Source organism: Pleurodeles waltl, chromosome 5, assembly GCF_031143425.1.
Source record: "Pleurodeles waltl isolate 20211129_DDA chromosome 5, aPleWal1.hap1.20221129, whole genome shotgun sequence".
NCBI lineage: Eukaryota > Metazoa > Chordata > Amphibia > Caudata > Salamandridae > Pleurodeles > Pleurodeles waltl.
Window position 1 is genome coordinate 1,052,833,834 of NC_090444.1, and position 17,327 is coordinate 1,052,851,160.

Sequence of the window (17,327 nt, forward strand, 5' to 3'; positions counted from 1 at the left end):
GCGGTCATAACCCCGGAACATTAAACAGCGAGGCTGGGTCTGCTACATCAGCTGAGTCTGGGCTGGGAACTAGGGAGCAGAGCTCTGGGTGCGCTTATCTCCCTCCCTGCCTCTCTGTTTATTCCAGGGTAATCTGTCCTTCTTTGAGCCCCATCCCCCGTTCTGTACCAATGGGCAGGGATAGATGCACGCGGAGGCAACGTCACACCCAAGACTGCTCCGCACGGTGTCTCTAAATGCCCACAGAAGAAGCACATATTATAGGGCAACAGATATAACCAAGATCACACAGTTTTGTTAAGCGCGGATACCAGAGTGGAATCATAAACGTCTTTAGCGGTGCAGCTGGCATTTTTGGGCCTTGATATCTCTGGGTGGTACAGTGTTCCACGGAAGTCTTCAGAATGATGCATCTAAAAAGCCAAAAGCGGTGAATTCGGCCGCAGATTACCCTGTCTGTCTCAACCGTCTCCACTACAGTCGCCCTTAATAAATCACAGGGGCGGTTAAAGCCCACCGCTATCTCTCATGCTTACAGCAGACCTAACAAATCAATCGACTTTCTGTCAATGGGGTATTGTGTCCATTGACACAAGAGCGCAGATCATTTAAAAAAAAAGAAAGAAAACACCTCACGAGCTATATACCGTTATGTGAAGAAAAAAAGCCGCTGCTTTTCGCCCAGTACATTCATTTCATTCAGGCCAGCAGATTAAGAAAAAAACTCATAACTCACTCTGGAATGGTAAAACACCAAATGTGGGAGTCTCACCCACCGCAGTGCAATCTCACTGGGCGTGACTCTCACGCATTGAAGAGCCATCACGCTGATTTGGCGTGGGTCTCACACTAGCAACTCTCAATCGACAGCCATCAGGTACCGGAGCTTAGTTTTAGTAATCGTTCCTGTTAATAACGCACCTTAATTTCATGAAACCTATCACGAGTGTAATATTTTTTTCGGTTTTAACATCATACGTCTGTCCTCCCTCACATACCCGTCATAGAACCCTTCAAGGTGGCACACTTTTGTACTGAAGTCCTCTACATGTTATGTTTCAAAACCAAAAGCGGTGATTTCCGCTGCTGAGCCACGGTCTCAATCACAGAAGGGGTCAGGCACACGGCATAAACACATCTCACGTCATGTCAGTTAAACTGATCCACCAACAATCTGGCGCCAGGCGTTCCCTCACACCCTAGACCACTTGTTTTTCCCCCCTTTGTGCCTTGGACTTCGGCATTAGAAGGCCCTTAATAAAAAAACAGCGGCTGTGGAGAAAATAGAAATAAACATCCTCGTTGTAAAAATGGCATTTATTCAGTAAAATAACTTGTTAGAAGAAAATATATATATTTATATATCTGCTGTGAATTTATTTACAACTGTGACTATCAAAGTCAACTATTCTTAGGAATCTTGAGAGCGCGGAACTGTACATATGAGAGCAAAGCGCTGCGCAGCTCTCGGTCCAGCGAGGCTAGCGCAGCGAAAGAGGCGCTTAAATATCATTAGGCACATTGTCACTTCCCTCGTGTACAGGTAGTCTCCTTGGGGGTGAGACCACCCCATCGTCGCGGAGTGCCTGTGGCACACAGGACACGGTTTACTCAAGCTCCGAGCAGAGTCTGTGAGCTAGTGCTTTTTTGGCGGGAAATTAGAAGGCAGGATGGGTCAGGAGGCCGTGGGTCCACAAAGGCGGCTGCTGTTCCCCATTTCTTTCAGGTCGCTCTCCGGCTTGCCAGCCACCATGAAGGGCCAAGTCTATGAGGAAAAAAGAGAAAGAAAATATGATTTCTGAGAGGCAAATCTCTATGGCTACGCTTGTTCGGTGTGAGATTCACACCTTGAATAGTCAGTAACTGTGCATATGTTTCGCTCGTTTGGGAAAGACTTAAAAACTGACAGTCTTACACAGTGGCGCAGACTTTCATAAGCTGAGTGAACCACGCATACCATACAGAACATTCTCAACAAAATAAAAAAGCGTCAAAACCTAGGGCACATTTTACTAGGTTACTCTGCGTTTCGCCATTAAGAACAGTACCTCACATCTGCCAGGTGGGCTGCCCTAACTGTATCTTTGAAGGAGTTATGTACGATTCTTACTCCAGTCCACCAGCTACAAGTGCGTTTCTTTTTTTACTGGGCCCAACTGATGAACAATTGGCTTTTGGACAAATACTGAAATGCTACGATACGTTATCTTAAACTACATTTTATTATTATATGTTATATGTGTAGCGCTGCATTCCGCAAACTCCTAGCACGCTCTGGTGAAAGTTCCATTTTCATCTCGTTACGGATTTATATTTTGGTTTCTGTTATCAGTATTTTGATTCGAGAAATCCATTTGTTTCGCTAGCCCACATAGTCACTTTATAAAAGCGTTGCTACATGTTCATCCGGTACAAACTGTTAGCGACTGGTAGATTTCCGGCACACATCGTTATATTTCTGTCTGGGCTGACGGGAAAGCCTGTCATTCCCACGGTCTGTGCAGCAACACTTTACATAAAATACAGCGGATGGATGGACGTGTTTGCCTGGGAAAGAAGAACCGTTTGGCATGTCCCGTTCAGGGATGCGCCATGGCAGTCATATGTTTAATCATGGGAGGTCTAGGCTCTTCTCCTAGATATACCGTGCGGTATTCGGCAGCCGCGAATGGCTACAGTGCAACCTGACAGAGCCAGGCCTGGTGGCATCCCATGTCCAAGATGGATGGTTTACGAGAGGATAACATTTTAACAGTCGCGCAGCACAGACAGATAACACCAGTCCAGAGGCCTGGATAATACCATGCAGCGCAGTCACTGAAAGCGCCGGTTTACTGCAGGGATACAATCAAAACAGCGACACTCTCCTAAACTGTATAGACTATATCAACAGAAGGTGCAACGCAGAATGGAATACAAAGCGAAGGTGTTAGCCACCACTAGCCACCATTGTAAACAAATCAAAGTGGAAAGCAGCTATGAGATATGACAGGCAGTGAGTGGACCTCCCAATGGGGTGTAGATGGAGCGGCAAGCTGACAAACAACAAAACATGCATTTTAAAAAAAAATATATATATATGCGCGTTGTCCAAGGCCCCTCGATTGTCGCGGGCCAATTTACAGAAATGTAATTGATGTAATTGTTTTGACAACACAAATGACAAATAACATGTATTTTGATTACCTCTTCGTGCCGCCAAACCTACGTTAAAAAAAACACTATTACCGAATAAACGGTACTCAGTTTCCCTACTTCAGAAGGATGAGTTGCTAGAATTGGAGCTCGTGACTTGCCCATGATCATGTTTTAGCTGTGAACGCTCAACCCAGCGAGCTCTTCTTCCGGCCACAGTCAGTGGCCGACAAACACGGCAGGTTATATATATATATATATATATATATATATGTGTATATATATATATATATATATATATATATTTGCAATGCTTAATTTGCATATAAAAACGTGCTGGTGCCCCAAGCACTCATCTGAAACACACGGCTGCTGCAATTAAATGTGAGAGCACAGAATACTGAGGCAGTGTAATCCTGGGCCAACTTGGGCCTTGCTGATATATTCACAGCCAATTCCTGCCCCTTCAGCTCGCTCTTGCAGCTTTCAGCTTTCTCCCTTTTTGATGCTTTTTCGCTTTTCTCTTCCTCCGTCTTTCCCATATGTCTTTTTTGCTCGCAGTAAATTCTAGAGGCAGAAAAATAAATGCCGGCCCTCAAATAAGTGCCAGTGCCCTGCGCCGGAAACACCGACTTAAATTAAGCACTATTTATTTGTAATTGCATTTATATAATGCTTACTACCCCTGACAAGGGGAGTAGAAAGCTCCTCTACTATATTAGAGATCTTCGGGACACTGACTGGTTCCCCAAGGAGGCAGGTATTTTTTATCATAAAGTAAGATGTTATCTGCTGCTGAAATTACATATTTTCAGATGGACATCCGCTTAATGCTGTTGTATTTTTCAAAGGAAATTATTTTTAAAAAAGCAACACATTCTGAAAGGAAGCTGTTTCCGAATAATTAAATGAACACTGTACGTGCCTCGCCGCTTTTTGTGGAATATACAATCGCGTCGCAGGTAAATTTATATTTTGAATTATTACACACATTGCAGGAAAGGCAATATATGAGCAATACATGGTTTCCTCTGAATTCAAACTACGCACAAAAGGGCAATGGACGCTGAGAAGTGCAACACTGAAAGTGTTCATCAGCTTTAAAATTCTTGTGAATTTGGGGTTCCCATTCGTAAAAAGGAAGATGTAATGATGCCTGCTACATATGCGATAAAACCAACACATATCGATGTAATTAAGTCTGAAGGAAAAGAAGAATTCCGTGAATTAAATCGTACAAGCAGAGAAATATGAATTGCAGGGTTTTGGGGGACTCACTCTTTGCGGCACTGTAAACGTGAATATTATCTGGATAAATGGGTTGCAGTGTGATAGTAATTTATTTTAAAAATCCGTCTCTCGGATTACCTCTCAAATAGAACTAGTCCTACATTTCGGCGTATACCACCTCTGCGGCACACCTATGTATTCTGAAACATTAATCTATCTCGGACTTGGTCCCTGTGGCCGGGATAGACAGACAGTATTGAACAGACAGAGGTACCACCAACCTTTCCATCAGTATACATTTGCATTTAAGGGTGTGAGCGACAGCTAGGCCTTAATCATAGAACACAATGATGTATGACATGAACACTGAAATGGAACGTCCCAGGCATATGCACAACCTACTCGTGATTCAAGGAGGACTGAGGTTCCGGCTTGTCGCAGTGCACGGTTTTAATGGAGCGAGGTGCCCGTCTGTTGGGGGCATCGTCCTTCCCTTTCACGGCAAAACTTGAAAATACAGTAAAACTATCGTGTTATCCTGCTACTGGATTATCATTATCAGTGCTTACTTTGTAAATAAAAACGTGTGGGTGCTCAAAGCTCTCCTCTGAAACACGCGGCTGCTACAGTTAAATGTGTGAAAACTGAATAATGTGGCAGCGCAATCCTGAAGCCATCTCGGACCTCTTTAATCCATTTACAGCCAGTCCCTGCCCCTTCAGCTCAGGCTTTTAGCTTTCTACTTTCTCACTTTGTGACGCTTTTTCGTTACTGTCTTTCGTTTTTTCTTTCTCCTATGTGTCTTTTGCTCGTAGTACATGCTTTAGTCATAAAAATAAGTGCCAGCCCTCAGAAATAGGTGCCGGTGCCCCGCACTGGAAACCACCGGCTCAAATTAAGCACCGATCATTAGAGTAAAATTACTTCGATATGTTATAACCCAATAAGCGCTTGAGATGCCTCATCTATATGAATGTCGAAACCCACCGTTCTCACATATGCTCTTTCAAATGTGCATGTTTACATAATTGAATATCCACGAGTATAAAAACAAAACGTTTCCCAAGTTACTGTACCCCACGCGTATATATACCCTAACTTGTCTCCTCCTTTACATGCATGCGCAATGTGACGACGCCCCCCTCCCCCTATTAAGGAACTGAACACTGCCCTAGAGAACAATAAATTATATTCGACACAGAGAAATCCACAGATGCAGAATACAGAACATACACACAGTGAACAGACACATAGGCATATATATAGAAACATAACTGTACACGCACACGTTTACAAAATATTCTTCCATCGTACTCATTTCAGCAAGTACACAGATGTGCATACACAACAGACAGAGCGCATTTGCAACTTTCATGTAGGGTACACACATCCATCCAGAACACACTCCTGCAGAGAGTGCAGAATGCACACGACGCCCAGGCAGACAGGTGCAGCGCTCGGTGCGCAGCCCCCGCGGAGCCCGTACCAGGTTGACGGGGTGGATGTAGCCCTGCTCGTACTTGTCGTTGGCCAGGATCTGGCGCAGGTGCGCGATGTAGCTGGAGGCCAGGCGCAGGGTGTCCAGCTTGGAGAGCTTGGTGTCGGGCGGCACCCAGGGCAGGGTGGTCTTGAGCCGGGAGAAGGCCTTGCTCAGCACCCTCATGCGGGCGCGCTCCCGCGCGTTGGCCGCGTTCCTCTGGCCCTGGCGCCCCTCGGGGCCCGCCGCAGGGCTGCGCTTGCCGCCCGCCTTCTTCCTGCGGCCCGCCGAGCCCTTGCGCGGGGAGCTGCAGGGGGAGCCCTCGGCGCCGCTCTCGTTGGAGGTGGCGTCCATCCTCAGAGACCCGCCGCCCGGCCCCTCCGCGGGGTCCTCGGCATCGCTGAGGGAGCCAGTGGACATGCTGCGCCCGGCGGGCCCGGAGCAGCGGCAGGAGGGTGCAGGGTGGGCGAGGCTGGGAGCGGACGCACGGACAGAGAGAGGTCTGGAGCCCGCGGGGGAGACAGGACTGGTAATTAGTCGGTGCTCAGGGGAGGAGCGCAGGGCGGAGCCATGAAGACCCCGGGGCGGGGTTTCGCGAGTGAGTAGCGGAGCAGCAGGGCCGTGGCCCAGGTACGGGTAGCCTGCGAGCCACGGCTACGAGCCTCAGGGCGGGGTCGTAGGGACCCTATGGAAGAGGCGGAGCCTGGGAGCGCCAGGGGTACGGGCCGGTGTTCTGTCTGCCACGCTGTGGCGCAGGTACCGGTAGGAGCAGAGGGACTGGGGAAACAAGGGGCTACGAGAGCTAGGGGCAGACCAGCGGGAGGAGCCCGAAGGGAAGGGGGGCACTGGTATGGATAGTGGTAAACAGTGGGACTACGAGCAAGAGAGACGAAGTCTGGAGGACCAAGGTTATGGGGACCAGGGCAGGGGCATGAGCAGGGCCGCGCTAGAAGACCAGGCGAGGTGGTATGAGGTAAAGGGGCAACGATAAGAGGACAAGCGCGTGGCTGAAAAGTCCCACAGTCGGGGTCATCAAGATAGGGGGGTTCATCACTGTGATATGGGCTCTAGAATCGAAAGAACAACAGGGCAGATGCGCCTAGGACCAGTTTTGGTGTGAAGTCAGTTATCCCATGACAACCTAGGGCGTGCCTATGAATCGAACTAGCTGTGTCAGGCCGAAAAGCAACATTGACGGCTATGAACAGGCAGAGACAGCAGCACCAGTGATAGAGACATGGAGATAAGATTGTGAAAAACGACCCCTGTAGTGTCTCTGTAGACTAAAACTCTCAAACCAGTAGCACTGTCATGCAAACGTGACTCACTCTAGCTAAGCCTGGCACCAAAAAAACAACACTTTGTATACGATTTTGTATTTTTATGGGGAGCTGTATTTTATCAAAACGAGTTAGATCGTTTTTAACATCACTTATTCTAGACCTTCACGAATTAAATTGCACACATTTTTTTAGCTTCTTTTGGCATAACTTTATTAAACCATTCTTCACTGGTTAACTAAAAATACGTAACCAAATAATGCAAACTTTATTAAATAGTTGTACAAGATTGCATATATTCAAGAATGATAAAGTGTGAAGATATGGTAAATGTATCTTCTATTACAATATTTGTCAAAGTGCTTCTTGTTTTAAAACCACATGAAAGTTAAACGAATCCCATTAAATGTGTTTAAGCAATCCGGACGTCGAAAATGAATTCCTGAGTTCAGGGTCTTTCTTGGTTCTACCCACAGAACACGCTTAAAACATTGCCTCAATGTGCAGTTTATTGGACTACCTTAAAAATAGAAGACGCCTTAGTACTTGATGGAAGGACCCACTCTGCCAGCGAATGACACTTAAGATTGGTCATAATACAGGCATAAATGTCCATCACCATGCAGAGCCACCAAAGTGGTAACTTTCCTGCCACTCATGGTGTTAGTGCATCTGACCTTATTTGGTTTCTCATCTTTAAAAGGGGACACGTTAGAGGTTAGATGGACCTTTTGACTTCGCTTAGAGTAAATCCTTCCATAGGACTCAATTTCAATACAAGTCCTTAACAATATCAATCTACAGTATCAATGATCTTTGGAGTCAGTGATTTCATGCACCCTGACCCCCTTTGGTCATGAATAACCACACATTTCTTGTAAAAGTTAGAATGTTAATTTTCCTATATTAACAATAATAATATCATATAACTTAGCCTCAAAATCAAATGATATACATTCAGAAACACCAATGGTTGACCAAATCTTCTAAAGAATCTCAATTTACCCAAAGCATGAAGTACTACGCACTCTAGAGTTACAGCACAAATCATTAAGAAGAACAATTGTGCAATAGAAATAGCATACCTTTAGATTCAGCAACTAACACCAATCATTTATTAATAGCAATCTACTAACATTTAGGGCCATCCCTAACTAACCTCTGATTTAGAATAGCATTTGTGGACTGCATGCAAAACAATTGAGTCAACATAAATTTGGAAAACATCTAGCTATGGCTCTATCAAAATGGCAATTGGTACCTAAGAACAAAAGACAGATTGCATCAAAACAATAACATTTGATTATACCTCCCCTTGGTATGGATCAATAAACTGCAACTGTCTTTGTCAAAGGTACATCTGTTTGGTCAGCATCACCATTGGACCATGAAAGGAATGGTTCAGAACAGGGGACTCTAAGCTATCTGAACCATTTGTAAGCAAAGTCTAAGGATCAGTATTAAGCATCAGAAGTTTAAGCGCTAAAGTAAAGATAGAATTCTCTAAGTAAAGAATCAAATAAGAATGAGCCCTCCTCTTCGGCAGAAACTGAAAAATGGAATGGGCATGAAAGATGAGAATAATCAGAATGGCATGTTTCTCTCTGTGCAGTCGGGCTAAATTAAAATCATCTAAGACACTTCCCACATTGCCATTGCTCAAAGAATCGTACGTTTACATCTAGTCTAATGCAAGTAGAACTTAAAATCTGAGATATAACTAAACTGTCTTTCACATGTCGATGATTGGCTCCTCTTCTTGTGTTCCCATGGTTGGACTCGTCACGTAACAATTTTGTATCTCTCTGTCCTTCAGTCAGTGCATCCATTGTTAGCTCCTGGGAACATTGCTTTCTCACACACTAAACTTTACATTGTATCAGTAACAATTACACAATTTTCTAACAAGCAGTTCTCATGGGAAAAGAAACATATTTGCAAGCGTTTGGTCAACTCAGTGGAAAAGAACAATTCATGTATTAACTTATTCAAGCAAACATTTTCTCACAGTTTATCTTAACAGTACATTTTAACTTGAGGCTGTGGAACTAGGGGCAAGACCTCACTAACTTAAGGCCTACAATTAATAAAGCAAATACATAATGCAAAATCATCAATATAACATACTAATACATTAATCTAAACATGGGCACATCAATTCATTTTAATAAGCAATTATTAAGGACACTTTGTGAATACTGAGAAAATGAGTTGCATTACCTATATGCTGGTAAACAATAATAGTAAGTCATTAAGTTTATTTAAACCAATGGTTTGTTAAACTACTTTTTACACTTTACATGCAATACAGTATGTTAAAAATTGACACTTAAAAGCCCCCACCCTCCAAAAAAACAGTTAAAATCCTCCCACCGCACAAGTTACAGCCAAAAAATTAATACTATACGCGTCATAGTAAATAATAATCATTCAGTCAGTATTTTTAAAGCGCAGCTACTCACCCGTGAGGGTCTCAAGGCGCTCCTCTCATACTGATAATCAGTAGTCAGGCATGCAACCTTTGCTGGAATATAAACATTACATAGGTATAAACAATGCAGTTCTTAGTTCCCCCTACGTCCATTAGACAGTCCCAAATAGAATCGAATTTCACCATCTAGTCACAGTGTTTATAACTCACAAGTTCACATCTCAAAACCTGTTTCACTTTCTCAAACCAAACACCAGTTTTAGGAAACTCCCAAATCCACCTCTACTGTGCCAAGAGAGACCAGGTGCTAAATGAGCCATAAATTACTAAAATTCCTGCTAGCATTGGAATAAGAGTAGGGATCTTGAAAGTGCAGGAAAAGAGCGATACAGGGATCTGGCTTAGTCCCGACCCCCACAAATTTTAACAATGTTAATGAATAGAGGACCCCAAAAACACTCCAACTCAGTCAAAGAGAACAGTCACCCATTGTGGTAGTGCATCAAGTACAGCTGTTAACATACCATTCAGAAAATGTGTGTAAATGCACAAGTGTATTGAATCCTTTGTAACTAGAAAAATATTGGATCCATCGCAGGTTCGAATTTATATTACATTTGTGTGTTCTGCAATAGATTAGCATCCACTCACCTCTGATTAGCTCAGTCCCAATAACCTGCACCTAGTTTGCTTGGACTTTGTGATGATCAATTTTAGAAAGTATATTAAGTTGTTCTCACACTAATGAGATATATACTCTGCTGGTGTCTAGACAAAAACCTCTGCTACTGGAGATAGTCATAACATTTCCCATGAAATGTGACCCTTTGTGAGTCGATATTCAGCTTCAAGTCATCATAGAGTTTACCTCTTTTTGATTAAACAATAGAGATGTCTCTCTAGTCCCACTTTTTCCATTCTGAAAGGCATTGGGTGGGATCACCAGGAATTCAAGAATGCTTCACTGTGCGGGACCGATTACTTTCCAGATGAGGCTCAGGGTCCTTAGCCAGAGATGATAATTTTGACACATATTCAGGAGTACAATATCACTAAAATGCTGACAAATACCAAGAGTGTGAAATTGTGAGTAAGCCAAACAGTCCAATATGCCCAGTAATTTCAGTGAGAATGGAAACAATGAACTAATTGATCCTACACATTCCCCATTAACAGATACAGTTGTAGTTGTGCTATTATATAAAGAAAAGATCTGCTCAGTGAAGTGGGCAGAGAAGTTGATTGTGATAAGGGCAGACTTCAAGTATGCCCAGTTCACGAAGTCAAACATTTTCCCTGTATCCAAAACATTACTGATAGGTGAATGACATAGAGTTGCAGTAATCAGTTTTCTCAGTAAGAACGTGTTGGACACCAAAAGGCACCTAAGTTTAAAACCTCAGGGTATGTTAAGTTGGGTATCCTACTTGCCAATCGCATTGATAGTATCATGATCAAGATATTATGATCCATATTCAAAAGTGTGAATTAATCTACCCTGATTGAATGTTGTAGGTATATCTTCACCTGATAATGCCTAATACAATTAGTCAATCAAGACTTGCCCTTAAAAGCCTATGGATATATCACAGAGGATACCATTCTCTCTTGGTGCCTTTGAATAGAATAACAATATGATGGCCAACCAAACTCTGATAATTTGACTGTCAGAATATTGTTCTTCAGTTATTTTTTGTGATTACTTGTTCTCAGAAAACCTTTAATTTGGTCCAAGCCAGGGGTAAGGGTTTCAGTGTAGTACCTTCGATAGTATATAAAAAAAAACCTTTTCCAATAATAGAGACGTGTCCTCTAATGGTGTCCTTATGTCTTTTTCTTATATTTCCTGACCTGGTTTTGAGTTTTCTGAATTCTTCTTTTACGAAACAACAGAAGCTTGATGCTATTGTCTTCTTCAAAAGCACACTGGAAAAACTGTCTTTTGGTTCACCACTTCTTTCTACAACCCCAATTATCTAATCTATCCTTAAGTGAATTTAATTCACTGAATTTCTTCTTGAAGGGGTCAAAAACTGTCCACACTGTGATCCATTTCTGTTCTAGCTTCTACATTATTCTCTGTTCTCACTTCCATTTGTTAGGGGCATGGGAAATAATACTCCCAAATAATGGGATTGAATGTGTCCCAAACAGTCCCTTGGGTGGAAAAACACTTTTCTAAAAAAAAAATCCGTAATAGGCAATTGAGAGACGTATAGGCGCCAGTCATCAGACATCAAGCATAAGCACCTACTAAGCTACTCTATTGTAAATTCCCTTTACTTGGGAATTTATATGAAGTTTTAAATATATGGGGGAGAGATCCAAGAGAGCAGGTGGCTAAATAGTGAAATAGACACATATAAGCTCTCAATTGACAGCAAAGAAATCCTTCCAAGCCTGGCTTTTATATTTCTTACTTCAGTAGGTGTATCCTACATTAGTTGAATGCTGCTATTGCTAAACTTTGACCATCCCATAGCTCTACTGGAGCATTTCAATAACCATCAACATCTAGCCCTCCCTCCATTTATGCAGATACTTTCCTGCCATTTCTTTACATAACCTATCTATGAAGGATAGTACAACATTCAAATCTGCCTATTGCTGTTAAGAATGGCAATGTGGGTAGTAGCTCCAATACCATTCCCATTAAGGTCTGGGTTCATCAACGTTTGGACAGTAATCACATCTCTAAGTTGACCTCAAATTAAGAGCTACTGAGTCAACCGTCTCTTAATACTATTCTGCTGTACCTGCTTAACCATGATTCCAGTATCTTTCAAATGATACACACTAGACCCCTCACAAGAGCTGAAGCAGTTGACAAACATACTTCCTGTACCAACACACGTTTCTCAACTGGCTTTAGCCCCGTTCAACAGCTGATAATTGCACACACCCATATCAGCAACTATGCTGTCTTACAAACCCTCCAACAAACCCCTTCTCTGCAACCTTATCCCACCACAACATCTCAACAATCCAACAGATGCTATAAATACGTACCAAAAACTGAAGCCTCCACCTACTCTATTTCACGATTCCTTTAGAATACCATTTGCTACAGATCCAGCTACATAACCATACCATAAAGTGGGATTGCTGTCGTTTCAGAAAAACTGATGTATCAACTAAGACCTTAGGCAAACAGTGCATCTTTGACTGGACCTTATGCAGATGGGGGTCCCCCTTCAGTCTTCTAACACATGGAAGTTAATTCCATCTTTTTGACCCACGAGAGGTCAATGTCTTCACATTCATCCACTTTCAGAAAAATCTCTTAGTGTCTGTCAGGTCGGAAAAAAATTCTGAAAACAATATCTCAGTTTCAAATCCCTTCCATGTCTTGACATTCTTGGAAGATACAGGCCTGAAAATTGGAGTTGTATACTACTTCTTGTTAGCCCCTTTATTGAAATTCGGTCAAACACTGATATGTATTGATTCTCCGAAAGACTGAATAGCTTCTACTTACTGTCTTTTCTTTCTTTCTCTTTCACACCATTCCTTTCTCTCAACTTCTTTTTTCCATTATCCGTTCTTTATTTTTTATCACTATTATTTTCCACAATGTATTGTAAGTTTTAAGTTCTTGTGTGAAAGCTGGGCGAAAGAATTAAAATATAAACCATTCTCACTGTCAGTTTGGATCCAGCTAATCGTACCTATCTTATTTGGAGAATAGCCTTTGGCTATTGAAGTCCGATGCTGACTTCTTTCTAGCTTGTTTTGGAAGTTAATGAAATAATCATAACAATGGCATAGTATGGGCAAGTTTTGAGGCCCCAAGTCTTGCGTGTGGCAAATATTTGTAGTTTTTCATGTCTTGTTAGTGAAGAACCGATTGCTCCCAGAAAAAAGTGCTCCATCATGAAAAGAACGCAGGATGCGCCATTTGCTATTGCAACCCTTTCACTTAATTGTTAATCTAACTAAACGTTTCATTTTAATCCCGAACGGACATGTAATAAGTACAAATTTAGTGGTAGTATGTACATGTTCTACTAAAGAGGGAGGAGAGTTCAGCGTGAAATAGGGTCCAAAACCTCAACACAACACTGCCTGGAATCTGCAGAGTAAAAAGTAGCGCAGCTCTGTACTTACAGTAGAGACTAATGAGGCAACAGGCTGTCCCCAAAGGCACCTAATGCCCTATTTACTACGCATTATGCACCAACGATGTCATTGAGCACACTCATGCGAAAAATCCTTTTAAGTGCAAAGGTAATCTCGATTTGGATTTGCACAACACCATGAAAGAGAGAGCATGGTCTTACCTGAAATTTGTACTGAAAGATGAGCCTTCCTGTCAGATCCCAGTCATTGAAAGCTGAGAGTGGTCAGAGATGGAAGGGACGAAGGGAGCGGGGTGCATCTGAAGACAATAAAACACCTCTTACTTTTTGTTGTACTGGGCAGATGGGTGGAGAGAAGGTATGGCTCAGGGCAGACGGGAGGGTGTCAGTACACCTACTACATTAAAGAGGGACTATGGAAAAGCTACGTTGAGCATGCACACCTGTGACAGCTGAACTGCCAATCAGAGCATGGGAGGTTTTTATGCGGAAGGGAAGAAGTGACACAAAGTTTAAGATGTTATCAATAACACTGAACACCCCCCCCCCCCGCCCAAAGTGATACCATAGACAACTCGAGCCTCGCATCTGTAGCGTTTTGGAATTTATCTTGGGAAAACAGCCCCCCATTAGTGGGGGTTACACATGAAAAATCAAATTCTTCATATAGTTCCTCTGAAATGAAGGCTGAGCTAATAATTTTAAAATTAAAAAAGTGTATTTTTTTTATAACTGGGTGGCATTCCTTAACACCCATCCGCTTTACTTTTTCTTTCTAGAGGAAGGCTGGTCATTTCGTTGAATCACACGTCATTTGGCTAAAGCCTGGACCTGGTAGTTGATCAGGACTAATGTAATCAACAAGACTAGTTTTGTCTTAATGAAATGGTTATCAAAAGGGACCTTCTCAGCATGATCTTAGCTTTTGTGTTGTCTCAACGTATGTGGTGAAAAGACTAACAGTGTTCAATAGGAAGAAGAGGAAAGGCACACATGGAGCACGGATATGCTCAAGGCGGCAGCCCAAGCTCCCCTGACTGTAACGGAGTCTAAGACACATAGATACTGTGTGTGCACACCACCTGTTACTGAACATGCGTTGTGACCTAATGTGAGCAGAGGAACAAACATGCCCCTCCACACAAGAAAGTTGAGCCACATGGTACTACAAGCCCTGCAAGGTGGAATAGTGAAGATGCAGAAGTACACCACAATACAGAAATCTTACAAGGATGAGCACATTTCATGCAAATATAAACCCAGAGAAATTTAGTGGCCATGTTATATTCATGAGTCAGCTTTGTAAAATATACAGGGGGTAAATATGTCACAACATCTAACAGCACTTTCTTTTGCTCCACACAGAAAAATGTGTTGCTTGAAGCTTCCAAGGAAGCGTATCTACAGCAAATGAACATCAATTCCTAATAAAGCAATAGAATAATCCAAACGCGAAGGCCAGTTTTGCAGTGCTACACCGCAAACCCAGTGCTAAGTATCCTTCTTGATACTGGGCTTCATTGTGTATATGCAATCATGTTATTTGGATAATGTCTCGGTATGAGACAGCATAGCACAGGACAAATGCAGTGTACAAAAAAGGAAAACAAAAATCTCAGATTATTTTACAAAATTCCAAAGCACAAAAACAGAAAGATACCAAAATAAACATTGAAATTAAGGGGGAGTAAGCAGAGTAGACACAGTCAAGGGATTCTGAACTACACAGTTATACAACAACTTATACTTAAATATACAAATATACGGGTGTGAATACTTGTTTTTCCTACTTCTCCCTCTGTATACATGATTGCATACTTGTTATAATATTTTCTTGTTTTTTATGGCTTTGTTTCAGTTTAAGGTTTTACCCCATCCTACTCTCCACTGTGTTATCTTTTCAGCCCATCAAAGATATTTTAGTGGTAAATTTCGTGGTTTCTGGGGGGTTGTGGGTGCTTGTCACGTCTGTGGCAAATTTTGTGACCATCCTTCAAAAATACCACTCTTATTGGACGGCTTATGCCATTTGATGGAACACACAAAGGTGTGCAGTGAATTTCCCAATGCTTCCTTGTTTAAGAGTTCTTTGGCTGAGGTGTCAAACAGATTGGTAGCAAACATTAGAATAACTCCAAGAAAATGTAAACCTTGCAGCTCTGATGCTCCATTTCCCCTAGCAACAAGGTCTTTTTGAAGCCATGGGTTGCCATCTGGTTAACACAAACTGTACCATTAGTCCATTACGAAACCAGAAAGTCATCTGGTCCTGGTGGGCTGACCTCAGTATTCGATAAAATGTACAACTAAATTTGTCTTCCAACCTGGCAATTAGAAGTTACCGACATCCATGCAAACCTCTAGTGTAGCCCTCTTTCCTAAACGAGGGAAACATCTTCAGTCATTATTTACTGAGACATATAGTTAAATAGACCAAAACATGTGCTTACAGGTTGAGCTCTGTTGTTAAAGAGCTAATTGAATCTGATCAAACTGGATTTCGAAAAGTCTGAAGTGGTTCCACCAATATAAGACAGCTCAGTTACTTTGTACAGCTTGCAAACAGTCAATTAGATCATCATTTCCTAATAAATTTATATGCTAAATAGACTTTCATAATGTTTGTTGACTCTATTTGTATCCCTTAAAAAGATACATTTTGGAGAATTGCTCAGCAGTACTGTAAAGCCTTTCTCTATTGGACAAATACTACAATTTAATGCCAACTTTCTAGGTAAGGGAAATTGAGTCAAGGTACTAAACAATGATGTCCATATTTCACTCTTTCTTTGATTAAGCACCCAAACGTTTAACCATGCCTGTTAGGCCTACTAATTATATAAAAGCGATCAAAATAGAAATGAAAGAACACTGTCTGGTATGTCCGAGTGCAACTGCACATGCCTTGTTCTTATGTCGTTTATCTTTCTTTCATCTCTCCCCCCTCCCTTATTTCCTCATTTATAAACCATAGTCTACCCTCTCTGGACAACGTACTATGTATTTATATGACCTGTACCCCACTGCTAACAATGTTTATGAGTATCATGTTACTACACAATAAAATAGATGTTTTTAAAAAAGCCATCAAAATAGAAATGAAAGAGTATAAATATCTGAAGTTAGTTATTATTTAGTACTTGTACGTACACAAGCTGCAATTAGTATGCCATCACACAGCTTTTCGGTCGTCTAGGAAATTAGTTTTTCCAAACATCTCCATCATTGATTGTGGTGATTTGCTGATAGTATGCCATTGATGTTACCATCGCCAGATCATTTCATCCTCAACATATCCCAATTAAAAAATGTGATCCTTTTGGGCTTTCCAAATGAATTTGCAACAATCAACGGTGATCTGTATCCTTAAACTATTTCAACAAAAGATGATGATACTCACTTAGAGTCTGGCTAAGCGGGAGAAGTGCCACAAATCGAAAGGGCTCCCACACCACCAAACTTGGTATTCCCCCTCCTCACTTAGATGTGGGGGAACACCAGGTTGTAGACCCTCTGCCAGAGATGTAAGAACATTTCTTGAGTTCTAGATAACATTCGAAGTATAAAGAAAAGTTCTGAGAAGAACTTGCACTTATGCCTGGCCTTGCCCTTGACACTGATAAAAAAAGACCCATGAGTGAGTTAATAAGTAAGTGAAAAGTGTACGTCAACCTGATTCAACAAAGCAATTTTAA

At 42.0% G+C, this 17,327-nt stretch overlaps 1 protein-coding gene across 1 annotated transcript; it reads right to left on the reverse strand.

Annotated features, from left to right (window-relative positions):
- Positions 1–1,302: 1,302 nt before the first annotated feature.
- Positions 1,303–6,383, reverse strand: TCF21 (transcription factor 21). The gene is made up of 2 exons (XM_069235257.1): positions 5,852–6,383; positions 1,303–1,765 (listed from the first exon to the last, which is right to left on the reverse strand). Exons 1-2 carry the CDS (start codon positions 6,260–6,262, stop codon positions 1,676–1,678), a joined length of 501 nt encoding a protein of 166 aa, XP_069091358.1. The 5' UTR covers positions 6,263–6,383; the 3' UTR covers positions 1,303–1,675.
- Between the last annotated feature and the right edge of the window lie 10,944 nt (positions 6,384–17,327).